Source organism: Calidris pugnax, unplaced genomic scaffold, assembly GCF_001431845.1.
Source record: "Calidris pugnax isolate Ruff unplaced genomic scaffold, ASM143184v1 scaffold167, whole genome shotgun sequence".
Lineage (NCBI taxonomy): Eukaryota > Metazoa > Chordata > Aves > Charadriiformes > Scolopacidae > Calidris > Calidris pugnax.
In genome coordinates, this window is record NW_015091045.1 from 1,235,203 (window position 1) to 1,249,583 (window position 14,381).

Consider the following 14,381-nt stretch of genomic DNA (forward strand, 5'->3'; position numbering starts at 1 on the left):
AGGAAGGTCCTGCTGCCAGCACTGATCCTGGAGCTATTGCTGCCTTCAGAGCTCACCTCCGAGACAACAGCGTGAGCCAACCCCTCTGTGCAGCTCCCTGGGGGCTCTCACCTTCTCCCTCTGCACCTAAGCTAATCAGTATATATATCTCCCAGAAGGTACTGGGTGGGATGCAATGGTCTGGGTAGACCCCATTTTCATGGTTTTGGGGTGGAACGTGTTACGTGAAGCATGGGGGGACACGCTCTTTCCTAGCCCTGGGTCCCCGGAGAGTTGGGATGAAGTCCATCTCACACCATATAAACAGAAGAAACAACTTGATTTTCCTGCTGGATAGTCGGGATCCAAGACACTCCTGGGGTTGCAGTGAATAAATACAAGGCTGCCATCAAGGCGTTTATACCTCCTTTAACAAGAAAGGAACAATCCTGGAGGCTCAAACTCAGAGCAGGTCTTGCTTAAGGCTGAGGTTACACAAGCAGCAGAGGAACTGCAAACTGTAAACTGAACTTGCAGTTACCTTGAGATAGGAAGTATATTATAAACTGTCACAAACAACATGGTATTTCCTCATAATTATTTGTTTGTTTGTTTTTTGGGGGTTTTTTTGTTTTGTTTTTTAATTGGAAAGCTCCAATTGTGTATCAAGTCGTTGGTGATCAGATATGTTTTAGAAGTGGTTGCATTCTCCCGGCATCCTCAGGGAGAAGGTGTAATGTGTCACCTGCAGCACCAGTTGGACCTGCAGGGTCACCTTCACCTGGCTTACCCTGCTGCTGGGAGCCCTGGGGTTCAGGGGGCACCAGGAGTAAAGCAGCAGCAAAGCCCAAGGAAGTGAAGGAGAGAAAATGAGCAGAAAAGAGGCAGAGCTCTCTCTTAGCAGAGGAAATTCCTCCTCCTCCTTCCACCTCCATCACATCCATGTTGGCTTGCAAAGGAAGGTGGACCCCTGCAGCACAGAGGGCCTCAAAGGAGAAGGAGAGAGTTTCATGGCACAAGCCATCCACCCCAGGAGCTTGGTGGGGCTCCTGTCTTTTCTGAGACACTATTTTCTGAGACACTGGAGGAGGACCCGTGGAGTGCAACCCACTGGCGACCTGTGGGCTTGCTCAGATGCAGAGAACCTCAGTGAGGTCACATCTGGAGGCTGCTCTCCTGAATTGGTGCTGGAGACCACGCAGGAGTTGTCCTCCAGCACAGGGAGAACTGGAGGGGCAGGAGGAGGACATCTGGATGGAGTTCTCCTGTTCAGAAGTGTTGGTGGCCCTTGCCCTGCCTGAGAATGGCTCGGCTGATTGCTCCAGTGTGTGGATGTGGGTGGCAAGGGGCTGGGAACAGCAATCCCAGCATGACCATCTCCTCTACACCTGGCAGCAAGAACAGCAAACCCCTCACCATGAAGATCACACGAATCTGGCCACAGTCATCCTTAGGCTGGCAAAATTTGGTGTTGCCTGTGGCACTGAGAAGCCTCCAGGACTTTCCCTGGCTTAGTTCTACCATCTGGGGGCAACTCCTTGCTCAAGCCTGGCAGCCTGCAAGAAAGGCTGAGAAAAGCTCTTCTGGCAATCCTGATAAAAAAAAACACATTTCCTCTCTCGTGGTCCTCTGTGCAACTGGGGAACGGCAAGCTTGTCACCGAGGGCTGTAGACACACCAAACACACTGCACTTTGCTCCTCCACCCTCTCACTCATCATGCCATGGCTTTTCCAGGCAACACCAAGCACTAATCCAAATCCAGACCTTCATTTTCTGCCTTCAAATTGACCCCATCCCAGGGAAGGAGGGCTGTGAGCCAGGTGGGGGGGTCTTCAATGTTTCTCAGCCAGCTGGGTCCTCCCGGCATCAGCGACCACCTCAAAGGGGTTTGGGTTGCAATTTACCTCATTATCAGAGCTGAGGTGCAGCCTCCCCAGGATACATCCTGTGCCCTGGAGAGCCACCTAATGAGACATCACATGGGCCCAGTGGTCCTGCTGGTGTTGACTGGGGAAGGGAGCTGGGCTTCAAAGAACCCCCTTTGCGTCCTTCGCACCGAGGAAATGTCCCCATTTCATTAAAACCAATGGGAGCCTGTAGACCTCGGTGCTGGAAAACAGCATGACATTCACACCAGTCCTTCCAAAAGGGGTTCTCTGGGGAAAACGATGCTGTTTGACACCAGGGTGTCCTCCTCCTGCTGTGCCAGAGTTGTGCTGTGCCAGCAAGGGCAGCTGTGAGCTGGTGATTTTACACGTCACAGGGGACACAGCTGAGGGCAGGCTCAGCGGGGAGCTGTCATCTCCATGCCCACATTTGGGGTTCAGGGGCACTGGGGATGCCTCCAGAGCCCAAGGCAGATGCAGGGATGGAGTGACTCACCCTCTGGAGGGTCTGTCCATCACTGATGCCAGAGTGCCGAGGGCAGTGATGTTCACAACCTTGGCGCTACACAGAAAGTTTCTTGTCCTTGTGAGCATCGCACCCCTGTGTCATCCCCATCTCATCACACGTGTGTTCACTCCAGACACTCTGCCATCCCTCAGCTCCTTTAGACCCCCAGCAAGTGGGTCCAGCCCCAGCAAGGGGTGCTCTGGTGCAGGAGGAGAGTTTCAGCAATTACTGTGAGCACATAGAAGTGAGGGGTTGTCATGGATACCTGTATGCAACTGAGGGGCCAATTCTGCACTGCTCTGCTCCTCCTGTCCTCCCTTGCCCTGTTGTGTGGGATCTGTGGAGGCCCCATCTCATATGACGGAGGAAAAGGTAATTGAAAATTAAAATCTTCTATGAATGGGGCTTTGGTTCCTCTTATTCACCCAGCTGTACCTCCCAGCTCCCACTTCACTGAGATGAGTCTGGATTTAAACAAGTCTGCATGAGGGCAAATCTGTGACAATGGCTGGAGTGCAGAACCCCCAGCCTCTCAAACCAGCACAGATATTCCAAAATACACAAAGCCAGCATGTATTTTGGGCTACCCAGTTGCTGATGGTGGAAAGGAAGATGAGGGAAGAGGAACGTGCAGGCAAAAGTATTTGGCAGTCTGGGGAGAAGGCTCTAATCCTGAATTTACCAGGGAGTTTAAACCTCTCCTGGGCTGGATATGGGTCCCCGCAGAGACTTGGGCAGCAGCTTTACTCAATATTTCCCCCCTGGGCTGTGTAGGACTGACTTTGTGACCTCCAGAAGCATTACAAATACATGCTAGTTTCACCATGTTTTCATTTTCAGAGGAAAACATCTCCCCAGATATAAAACTGAGAGGTCAGATTATTTCATGCTGAAGTGTTTTGGATTTCCCATTTGAAATTAGTGCTCCTATTTATCTAATACATTTTTTGTTTTCCATCTTGGCCCATCAAAATTTCCCATTGCTTTTTCCCCTGAGAGTTGATCACAGTGTTCTAGTTGGATTTTAGGCATAAAATAAATTCTGGAACAGAGCATTTTTAAAAAATGGCAATTACTGAGGGACCTTGGGAAGGTGAAACTTTGGTTCCCGAGTTACTTCTGAAATGGTTCTATTACATGCACACACATGCACAGAACTGCCCTGATTTAACAGAAGACCTTTTTGGATCCAGCAAGACTGAAATCTGACATATAAGAATATTTTCAAGATGATTGCTTGCAAACATGAGCATCAATTAGTTATCCCAGTCTAGTTAAATAGCAGTGTGGGCAGATGATTACAAATGACTGTGTTGCTGCCACTTTACTGCCTTATCACCCCCCACCAAAAATCCCTTTGGTTTTCCAGAAACCCGATGCCCTTGGTCTTTCTCTTAGATCCCACTCCAGGGAAGCACCTAAACACGTGTTGGCACAACACATCACCAGATGCTGAATAAAATAACGTGGGTGCTTACCAGACGTTTGAATTAAATCCAGAATAGGAGCAGACCCTTTTTTTTTTTTTTTTTTTGTGTGTTTTTGGGGCAACGTTTGGTGTGTTCATGTGGAACAGCAACGCTGACACGTAGGAAAGAACCAGGAACCCACGAAACATAACGAACTGAAAGAGATTTTTGACCAGCCCCGTGACAGAGAGTTCAGAGACACATGTATTCGACCGTGCTTTTCTGCAGCCATGCCCACCAGGTGGACATCATCTGCCTGTCTCCAGGCTACCAGCCCTGCTCTGCCCAAAGCCTCCTGGAGGAGAATGACTTGGGTATGGGGAATTTCACTGCCCAGCTTTTCGCTCAGCCCTTTGTTGCAGGAGCCCTTAATTGGAGAGGTTTAATCTTCCACACTAACTCACAGCTCAGCCCACACAGCTGGGGACCGGGGACAACCATGACTCCCGCCCACAGCCCCTGCCACAGACCTGCTAATTACACTTGTCTCAAGATTAGTCAGAAGGAATCTGTTCTCTCCAAGCTGGGCTGCAGAGCTAAGTTGGGCAGCAGCTGCCGCTGCCTCCTCATCCCAGCCTGTGCCAAACGAGCAGTCTCATTCCCTGTTGCTGGGTCTCTCTGGCATGTACTCAACCTCCTTAAGGTGGTGGGTGGGCATTAGCTCTGCCTCATTAGCATGATTGTGGTTCAGGCTGCAGCCCTGCTGGCATGCAGGTTTCATTCAAAAGAGGCCCTGTTGCCCACTTTAGGATTTTGCAGAGGGGAGAAGCTGAGAGTGACTGAGGAGGATGAGCACATCCAGCCTCCACAGCAGAGGGGGAAAGCCCCAGCGCTCCTCAGACCCCATACTCAGTCCCTGTGTCTCAGGAAGGTATGGACAATCATCCCCCAGGAACTTCACCTCCAGCCTGGCAGAGCAACTTTAAGGTGACGGACCCAGAACTGACCTGTCTGTTCCCACCATCTCCTTTCCTTGGGCTTTACTCCAGGTCTTCACTGTCCCTGCTTTGGAGACTCTGGAAGCCAGCAGTCCCATCGCTGGCTTTGGCCTGAGAGTGACTGAGGAGGATGAGCACATCCAGCCTCCACAGCAGAGGGGGAAAGCCCCAGCGCTCCTCAGACCCCATACTCAGTCCCTGTGTCTCAGGAAGGTATGGACAATCATCCCCCAGGAACTTCACCTCCAGCCTGGCAGAGCAACTTTAAGGTGACGGACCCAGAACTGACCTGTCTGTTCCCACCATCTCCTTTCCTTGGGCTTTACTCCAGGTCTTCACTGTCCCTGCTTTGGAGACTCTGGAAGCCAGCAGTCCCATCGCTGGCTTTGGCCCCTGCCTTCAGCTTGCTGATGCCAAAGCTGTGTCTCATCACCTGCTTCATCACAAAGGAGAGCTTTGTGAGCTGGAGAAGAACTATGAGGAAGAGAAGAACCATGGAGCTTTATAGCTAACGGGTGGCCCTCCTGCAACCTCCTGCCTGCGCCTCCCACCTGAAGACCCACAGCCCCCTCCCCACAGACACCACAGACACATCCCCTGCTCTGTCTCCTCCACTTTCCTCTTCTCCCTGCTCTCACCTCCAAAGCAGTTTCTCACATTCCTGCCCCAGGGACTGGCCGTTGCTGGGCTGACTGGTCTGCAGGCAACAGATGAATTGCCCCATTTCTTCCTTTATTTGACCTCAGCAAACCATCGCCAGCCCACACTTTCTGCTAACTTTCTTGGCACATCTTAGTGCCCCTGAAACTAAGATGCTAACACGAGACCTACAGTTGGACCAATGCCCCTGCTCCGAGTTGCAGAGCAACTTTAAGGTGACGGACCCAGAACTGACCTGTCTGTTCCCACCATCTCCTTTCCTTGGGCTTTACTCCAGGTCTTCACTGTCCCTGCTTTGGAGACTCTGGAAGCCAGCAGTCCCATCGCTGGCTTTGGCCCCTGCCTTCAGCTTGCTGATGCCAAAGCTGTGTCTCATCACCTGCTTCATCACAAAGGAGAGCTTTGTGAGCTGGAGAAGAACTATGAGGAAGAGAAGAACCATGGAGCTTTATAGCTAACGGGTGGCCCTCCTGCAACCTCCTGCCTGCACCTCCCACCTGAAGACCCACAGCCCCCTCCCCACAGACACCACAGACACATCCCCTACTCTGTCTCTTCTCCGCTTTCCTCTTCTCCCTGCTCTCACCTCCAAAGCAGTTTCTCACATTCCTGCCCCAGGGACTGGCCGTTGCTGGGGTGGCTGGGACTTTCTGCTAACTTTCTTGGCACATCTTAGTGCCCCTGAAACTAAGATGCTAACACGAGACCTACAGTTGGACCAATGCCCCTGCTCCGAGTTTGCTGCTTCTACACCAAGAAGCGGAGCAAGCCCCTCCTCCTCTTGCTTGCATTTTGCTTCCAAAACCTATTTTTGCTAAAAATCCCCCCCTCCTCTCCCTGCCTGGACTGTTCTGTGCTGGAGCTGTGCCTCCTGCACTGCATTGCTGCCCTCTCCTGGACTCTCCAACAGCCGTTGGGCTCAGGAAAGTTTCAGCTACAGATGCTGGATCTCTTCTTTGAGGCCATGAAGGTAGGAACCCTCCCGAAGCCCCCTGTCCCTCGTGTGGCAAGGCCTGGCTCTGAAAACGAAGAGGTTTGTGGTTGAGCTTTCTCCAGCCCTGTCCTACCTAACCTTGACCCCAGCAATGGCTCTGGATTGAGTTCTTCCCAGGGGCTGCTTTTTCAGGGGTGTGTAAAAAAAGTGGTATAGGAAGGAGATTGAGTCATTCTGTAGTGTAAGACTGACTGGATAAGAAGTCTTCCCCAACTAAAGACGAACACTTGGTTCAACCTGTATGATAGGTCCTCTCCTTCTAACCCCCAAGTCCCGCTGTGTCTGGAGCATCCCATTTCACAGAAAGAAGCAAATAGAATCTTTATCAGCAAAAGGAGTGGTTGTAATCAGAGCTTTTTGGGAAGAAAAATTCAGAGAGCAGAAGGTGGCTATCCCTCTTCTCCATTGCTGGATGTTTCAGCCAGTGTGGTGTGATTTGGGACACAAAAAAAATGGACAGCAGTAGCTAGAGGGATGCTGTCCTTCAGTGTTGTTGTGCACATGGGGGGAATCTCAAAAAGTGTCCTTTCTGTCGTCCTGTGTCAGCACAGGAGTTTTCTCATTTGTCACAGTAGCAAGATTTGAGGTCACGGCAGGGGATGGTGCTCTATCTGTGGGCTCCTCATTAGCCCCCTGAGATGCTCCGATGTCCAGATCACTGGTATTACTGGCAGGTCCAGCAGCAGGTCCATTCTGGAGATGCTGCCTGGAGATCCTGAAGAAACTGATCACCATGTTTCCTGGGGCTGGGTCTCTTGACAAAACCCTGTACTCTCGACAAAACCAGTAACAAGAGCTCCTACGGAGAGACAGGAGGCCATAGTGAAAAATAGGAACTTTGTGCCAGGAACCAGAGACCTGCAACCACCCAGCACCAGCCCCCAGGGCCATACCCAAACACTCCCTATACCCCTGTGTAAGTTATTTCCAAGGATTATCCCAGCTGCTGTTGTCCTGCACCCTTATTGTGGCATGCCACCTCCTGCTGGTTGCAGTGATGGGCTCAGGTTTTCCTTCATCTCCTGTTCCAAGGAGGAGTGTGGAGCTGGGGGACTCAACAACCAACAAACAATCCCCAAAATGTCCCGTGATGGGAGAAGGAGCTCAGACTTACGGGATGAAGAGAAAGTTGAGGGCTAGTATTGCTGGCACGATGATGAGAATCAGGAGTGGGATCCTGTGCACGATGGAGTCAACTGAGGGGAGAGAAATGGGTGGGACTGACTTAAAGTGAGAAGTCCCACTGCAAAAGGCCCTGGAGATCATCCTGATGCTAATTCTCCCCATCCCCAGAGACAGGTGGGGATGTTGTGACCTACGTTACTCCTAGCAGTGAGGCTGTCAGCTCAAGGCAAGTTGGGGAGACCAAGGTAGAGAGAGAGAAATCAGACTGCTCATCATTGGCCTGGTGTGAGGAGCAGCGAGGTAGCTGTGCTCTTTTGGCCAGAGGATGGAAGAGGCAAAAGACCCAGGAGGAGGCTACCTACCTCGAAAGGGACACTCAAGGGCCGTAGAATTGCAATGGCCAACTTATTTGGGGCAGCTTCTCTGGGGTCCCACTCTAGTGCTTGCCCTCAGTTCAGAGACCCCCAGTCCCATCCCTCCCCTGCTTCAGTAGCAGATGATCTGTGTACCTTGCTGGTTCCTGTCCTTCTTGCCACAGTCCATGATGGAGCTGGCACCTGGCACCATGGTGATCATGCTGTCCTTGCAGGGAGTGCAAAATGCCACCCCGTAGATCAGGCTGTAGGTCCCAACAGGGCATGGGGAACACTGGCTGGCCCTAGGAGGGCTGAACGTCCCTGGTGGGCATGCAACTGAGGAGGGGACATGTAGAAAGGCCTTTCTGAGCAACAGCATGCTTGATATAGCTGTATTCCACAAACAGTCAGGGAGACTGAGTCCTGATGCTAAAGGGCTCAGAATGACCCTGGCCACTGGGCTGGGAGTACATGGGGAGAGCAGCAGGGACCCAGAGCCCTGGAGCTGTTCATGGGCGGGGAGAGAGGCAAGCAGGGGGGAAAAAAGAGAGGGGAACAAAGGGCTGTGGACTCTTGGCTCACTGCAACAGTTGAGACATCTTTGCAGCTCCCTGGTCTGCCCATAGCCCTCGCTGCACTGCTCGGTCTTTAGGAAGCCGACAAACTCGTTGGTGAAGTTGATGCTGGGGGTATCATTCCTTGTGATGTGGAAGGACTTGTGCTCCTTGAAGAACCTGTTAAGGGCGAGTTGGACCTGGGGAGGGCAGAGCAGGCAGAGCTCAGCAGGGCAATGCTAGGGTCCAAAAGGGAAGGTGAGACCTTGTTGCTCAGCACCATAGTGTGGGAGATGTGGTGTGTGAGCCAAGGGGGACAGGCACTGCACACCAGCATGACTGGGAGATCTTGCTGGGCCCCAGGGAGACTGAGCAAACTCTCATTCCAGCACTGCTGAAGATACCTGGGCCTGGAGAGAGTGTCCCAGTTGCTCACAGCCCCCATGCCATGCTCCCTCCTTTGCCCAGGGCTTACCTGCCCAAGGTTGTGCTGGACTGTTTTGTGGTAGCAGTCAATGGCCTTCTCCATGTTCTGGGAGTTGCAGGGTTCATCCCATTGGGGTCCAAAGAGGGACACTAGAGTAGGGAGAGTGGGGCAGCTCAGGCAACCCCAGCTCCAGCAGGAGATGGGCAAAGCCCTGAACAAACCTAGCCATTAGACAGCACTGTCTTCCAAGAGCCCCTAATTCCAATACTGCCTCTTCAGCCCTGTGCCTCCTCCCTCTTCTCCCTGCAGGCACAAACTGCGATGCCTCAAGGCCTCTCCCTCCACCCTCCCGTTGTCCCCTGGGGACTCTGCTGAGGTGCTTCTGCCTGGGGCTGTACCTTCTAGCCGTACTTGGATGATGAACTCATCTGAAGGGTTGTTGAGCGAGGGGAAGCAGGTGGCAGCGAGCTGGACTTTGCAGTGCTGCTCAATCTCCAGCTGCCTCAACTTCTCCTGCAGATCCCACAGGAACTTTTTGGTCCACTTATCCTCACAGAGCGTGCTGTGGAAGAGCAGCACAATGTCCAGGCCTCCGGGCACATGGTATCCTGTGGGAGAAAACCCTGAAAGGTGCCTTGTTCTTCTCCCCTGCCAAGACAGAGCTCCCTAGTCCAGAGAGCTGAGTGTGGTCCCAACCCTTCTCTCACCCTTCCTGCCCTTGTTGGGTTGTTACTGGACTCACCAAAGACGCTGTAGTGAAATGTTTGGGACACAGGGACCCCGTGCTTCTTGTAGGAGATGGTGCAGGAGTACTTCCCACTGTCGCCTGCTTGGAAGTGTTGGAAGAGGAGATGTCCCTCTTTGGTGACCGAAAGCAACTTGGGGGCTAGAGCAAGAGACAGAGGGGTTGATGGTGATTGCCAGGAGCTGGCTGTCCTATGCTGAGCTGGCCCAGTTCCCAGGTGGCTGTGTCGTGTTGTCCTGCACTGCCCCAGGTTTGGTCTCTTTACACCACTGATGAGACTCTACAAGGGACACCCAAAGCTACTCTTCCCCTTCCTTCTCCGATAAGTGATTGAGGGAGAGGGAAGAAGAAATGAAGAAACCTAGTGCCTTCTCATCTGCCAGAAATGTCTGCAAATATCAGAATGCCTGAAAACTTAACAAAACCTCTCAGACCTTGTTAGGACAGAAAAAGGGATAAGTATTACCCCATCCAGTTGTACCCCATAACCTCATGTCCTTTTTGTGTTCAGCACCCCCCAACACATGCAAGCTCATGAGATTCCAGTCTTCATGTACCCCTCACCTTCTCCACAGACCTATTTCTTCTTTGGGTGTCTGTTTCCCCTCCTACCCCTCTCCTGCCTCACAGTAGCAGAGCCCATCGGAGTTGATTGCTCCTGACCATGCAGCTGAGAGGAGCTGGGACCTTACCTGCCTTGTCCTGCACCCACTGGTAGGTGGGATCAGCCACCTTCATGTCAATAGGGCTGCAGGGCAGTGAATACTGGCTGCTCTCCGTGTGGATGAAGACACGGTCTAGGCCAGAGAAAGAAATACAAAAGCTGGGGATGCATTTGAGGAATTTCAGGGCATTGCAAAAAACAGTCCTGGAGTGGAGGAGAGGAGGGTTGGGAAACCACTGGAGCAGGATGGGAGCCTGTGTGGCCTCTGGACAGCCCCAGCCCCACTGGGAACCATCCTCCAGGGAGACCTGAGGTTGTTTATGTGCTTGGAGGAGAGAAAACACCAGAGTTGTAGGAATAAGTGGCAAGAAGTGAGGCTACGGTGAGCAGAGCTGGTGGTGGAGACCACACAGTCAGACTGGGCCATCTCTGCTCGTGTTGGCTGAGACTCTGCCCAGGTTGTTGGCAGAGTGGGCAGCGAGGAGAGGCATCTGTCACCAATGTCTGGGCGTGGGCTGGTTGGGGAGACTGCTTCACCCAGGAAAGAGGAGCACATGGGTCAGGGAGGTCCAGCAGGAGAGCTCTGCAGATCTCACCTGCTTGGTATTCCCGGCTGGAGTTGGATGGCAGGTTCCAAGGCAGGGCTGCTGCCTTTCCTAGGAGGAAAGCAGATGGGCAGTGCTCAGGCTTAGCTTGGAGGGTGCTCACCTCACTCTGATCTCCTCTTCAAGGCCCCCGTTGGCCCTCCAAGGAGTCAGAGCAGAATATATCCACCCCTACACTGGTATTTCACCTGAGCAGCTACAAAGCACCAAAGTCAGGATCTGCATGGTCCTCAACACCGTAGGTCCCCCAAGGTCTGGCCAGACGCGTGGAGCGCAAAACATCCTGCCCTGCTGCACGGTGTGGAACATCTTGTTACCATGGCAATGAGGAATCTGCTGCTTCTCCCTGTCACCTTAGTGATGGCTGACAAGCTGGGCAGCGTCATGTCTCCTGCCCACCTTGGTCACGCTCACCAGGTCTGGGCTTTGGGGGAAACACAGCCCTTCTTCTGGGGACCATCTGGGCAGGATGCACTAGAGGAAATATAGCTGGGGACATCCTGGTGAGAGACACAGAGTAGGAGAGATGATCAGAGGGAAGGAGGAGGAGATAGATGATGAGAGTGTTATGCAAGGCTTGCTTGGTGGAAATCCTAGCAGACCAAGAGGCAGGGAAACCCCAGAAGCCTAGACTGAGGGTGACTTTGCCCCATAAGTCAAGAAGGAGAAGCCAGGGTTTCCTTCTATGGAGGATGCCTAGAACGGGCAGTGGAGGATATGTGAAAAAATATGAATATGGTGAAGAAAATAGGAAATTATGGTTCTGAGGGGAAATTACACACACAAAAAGTCTCAGAGGGAGAAATGACAGAAGTTACTGCACAAAAGAGGGTAAGATGTGGCTGTGTACCAAGGGGGACTTTCTTTCTGCCAGCTCAGGTGCATCCTAAGCAAGAGCTCAGCCCACAGCTTCCAGCAGGAAGTTTGGATCCAAGCCTGGGACGCTTCAGGCAATCTCTTGGTTCAGATTGGAATCTCTTAAAAAGGGTGTGTTTCCTTAATGTTCCTGTTTGTCCTGGAAACGAAACTTAGGTTCCTATGATTGTCCATTGAGAAGTAAAAACAAGCAGTTAAAATATACTGCTGCTAAAATATAATTTCTGGCCAGCCATAAACTTGGGAAGAGTAAAGCTAAAAACTCCTTCTCACTTGTACCAGCGTTTCTGGAGGCGAAGTGTAGGGGGAGGGAGAAGTGCTTTTAGGGTAAATATGTTCAAATCATATTTGGCTGTGAAAAAAAATGTATACATGAGAAAACAGCACAAGTTAAAAAAACAACCACAAGAGAAATCAGAAAACACCCACCACTTCATTTAAGATACAACAGAGCTACAGAACATGCAACAACTTAGAGATGGTAGAAAGCACCAGCAATCATTCTGGGGGAAAAACACGAGAACCGAAGGCGGCCCTCCTTCCCCCGTCCTCCCAGAATGATGAAATCATGAGAAAATCAGTGAAAAAACCTTACACTTCCCAGTCTGGTGGCCGGGAGGGTGGGGGCCAGATCCAGTGAGGGCTGGCAGCCTCAGCCCTTCGTCCTGATGAAAGCTGAAGGAAAGGGCAGGGCTGAGCAAGCATCTCCGGAGGCTGTTTGTTTTCAGGCTGTGCCTATGGAGAAAGGTTCACCCTGGTGAATAACAGGATGAATCGAATCCATAGTGTCTCTTTAAAAAGAAAAAAACCACCCCAAATCCCTACACCCCAGCTTTCAAGTTTCTCTTGGCAGTCTTAGCATCAATAAACCAAGTCTGGCCTGAAGTTGCTTGGGATAAAAACAGACTTGTGCGAGGAGCAGAATGAGTGAAGGTTTCCTTTCGATGTATGGGATGGGGCTGTGCGTTGCCTCCTGCCCGGTGCAGGCTGAGTCATGGCACAGCTGTGGCTTTTCTCCCTGATCATCTCCTTTTTCTAAACGTGTAGGAGCTTGATAGTATCTTTGAGATCTCCACTCCGTCAAATTTGAGTGAAACTCGTGTTCAGAAGTTATTACGGAGAGGGCAGCCAGCCAGGAATGGCTCCATGGATCTCATTTCCTGAGGGAACCAGGCTAAAAATATAAATATGATCTGAGGCAGGTGTGACATTTCTGAAACTTCCTATTTTTGCGTTCATTTGAACTCATCAGCTCATTAAGGGATTTGTTTGTGAGCTCTCAGAAAATGTGTTTAAGCAGCCACTGAACGTGTGCTGTGGCGTCAGGAGAAGGGATACCCTTCTTACATAGCAAAGAGCTTGGATCCCTGCTTGAAATGCAAACTGCAGGCTCACGTACCAAGCCGAACGTGGGCCATCCATAGTAAAACGCCAAGAATACAGATTCACTTTCTTACCATCTTATAGCATTTGTTGTTCATTTGCTTATCTTGGAGCGAGCAGAACCACTGCTGCAGTAAGTACATACAAAGATCATTCCCTCCGTTGTTCTGACTGGGAATTAACCTTCCTCCTTCCCTCCAAAAGAGCAATGCAAGTTATATTCAGATGCAAACTCAATTTATAAATAAGAATTGATACAGGAGTGTCTTGGTAGTTTCTGCATCCCTACGTGGTTGGGAGGGAAGGACACTGGCTTTGAGGGCGTTTTGCATCAAGGTTTCCCCTTTCCTTTTCCCTTGGCTTACATGAGCTGCAGCAGTGCCCAGGGATGAAGGAGCATCCTGTTGTGCTGGACGAACACAGACCCACAGGCACTGTTCCTGCTGTCCCTCCCTGTCCCCTGCTGGCACAGGATCTCACAGTCTGTGCGTCCCCATATCGGTCCCCTAAAATTGGCTTTGTGTGACTGGGGAGACCTGGATTGCTAGAAATTAAGTTAACCCTGGCTAAGGCTGGGATACACCTAAGTCCAGATTCACAAGGAGAGAGAGGTGCCCAAGTTTGGTCTCTGGTGGAGATTAAACTTGTCAAACAAAATGGTCACCAGATTCAGCACTGAATGAGAAGGTGCCCCAGTCCCTTGGGGACTCCCCAAGGGTATCTAGGAAAATACTGCAGGCCTACAAGAGGGACAAGAGCTTTGTGACTGTGGCTGTCTCCTTGCCACGAGGTCCTCTCTCTGCAGCCTTTGGAGGCCCATGGAAGCCAGAGTTGAATCTCTTGAGATCGTGATGCCTCCTAAAGAGATCCCTTAGGCTCCCACCGTTCTGGAGCAACACCTAGACCAGATCCAAGGAGCACCATATCCAAGGAACACCATATCTGAGGAGCACCATATCCAAGGGGCACCACCTAGAAATGCCACCACAGCTGCTAGGTCTCTTGGTTTCAGACTGGGATTGATGATTTGGTGACTATATTCTGCTCCAGGAGTGGTCTCTGCTGAAGACACCAACACTGGTGATCATAAGCCATCGATAAGTTGTATTAGCAGCACAGGGTGACGTTTCTGTCCCTGAGAAACCCCCAGCCCTTGGGACAGGCAGCAGCATGCGGCTTCCCGGGGGGAACGGCACGGCGGGGCAGCTGC

At 51.6% G+C, this 14,381-nt stretch overlaps 1 protein-coding gene across 1 annotated transcript; it reads right to left on the reverse strand.

Annotated features, from left to right (window-relative positions):
• Positions 1–5,710: 5,710 nt before the first annotated feature.
• LOC106896461 (zona pellucida-binding protein 2-like) lies at positions 5,711–11,221 on the reverse strand. The gene is made up of 11 exons (XM_014956475.1): positions 11,101–11,221; positions 10,904–10,963; positions 10,336–10,440; positions 9,641–9,784; positions 9,297–9,506; positions 8,947–9,047; positions 8,500–8,671; positions 8,071–8,253; positions 7,551–7,632; positions 7,105–7,235; positions 5,711–5,862 (listed from the first exon to the last, which is right to left on the reverse strand). The coding sequence occupies exons 1-11, from the start codon at positions 11,219–11,221 to the stop codon at positions 5,711–5,713; spliced, it is 1,461 nt and encodes a 486-aa protein (XP_014811961.1).
• Between the last annotated feature and the right edge of the window lie 3,160 nt (positions 11,222–14,381).

Coding starts and splice junctions, on each gene's coding strand:
- LOC106896461 (XM_014956475.1), bottom strand. CDS start 11,221: ATGTTCCACACCGTGCAGCAGGGCAGGATGTTTTGCGCTCCACGCGTC. Junction 8,254..8,499: donor AAGATGTCTCAACTGTTGCA/GTGAGCCAAGAG, acceptor TCCCCTCCTCAG/TTGCATGCCCACCAGGGACG. Junction 7,236..7,550: donor CTCAACTTTCTCTTCATCCC/GTAAGTCTGAGC, acceptor GTCTCTCCGTAG/GAGCTCTTGTTACTGGTTTT.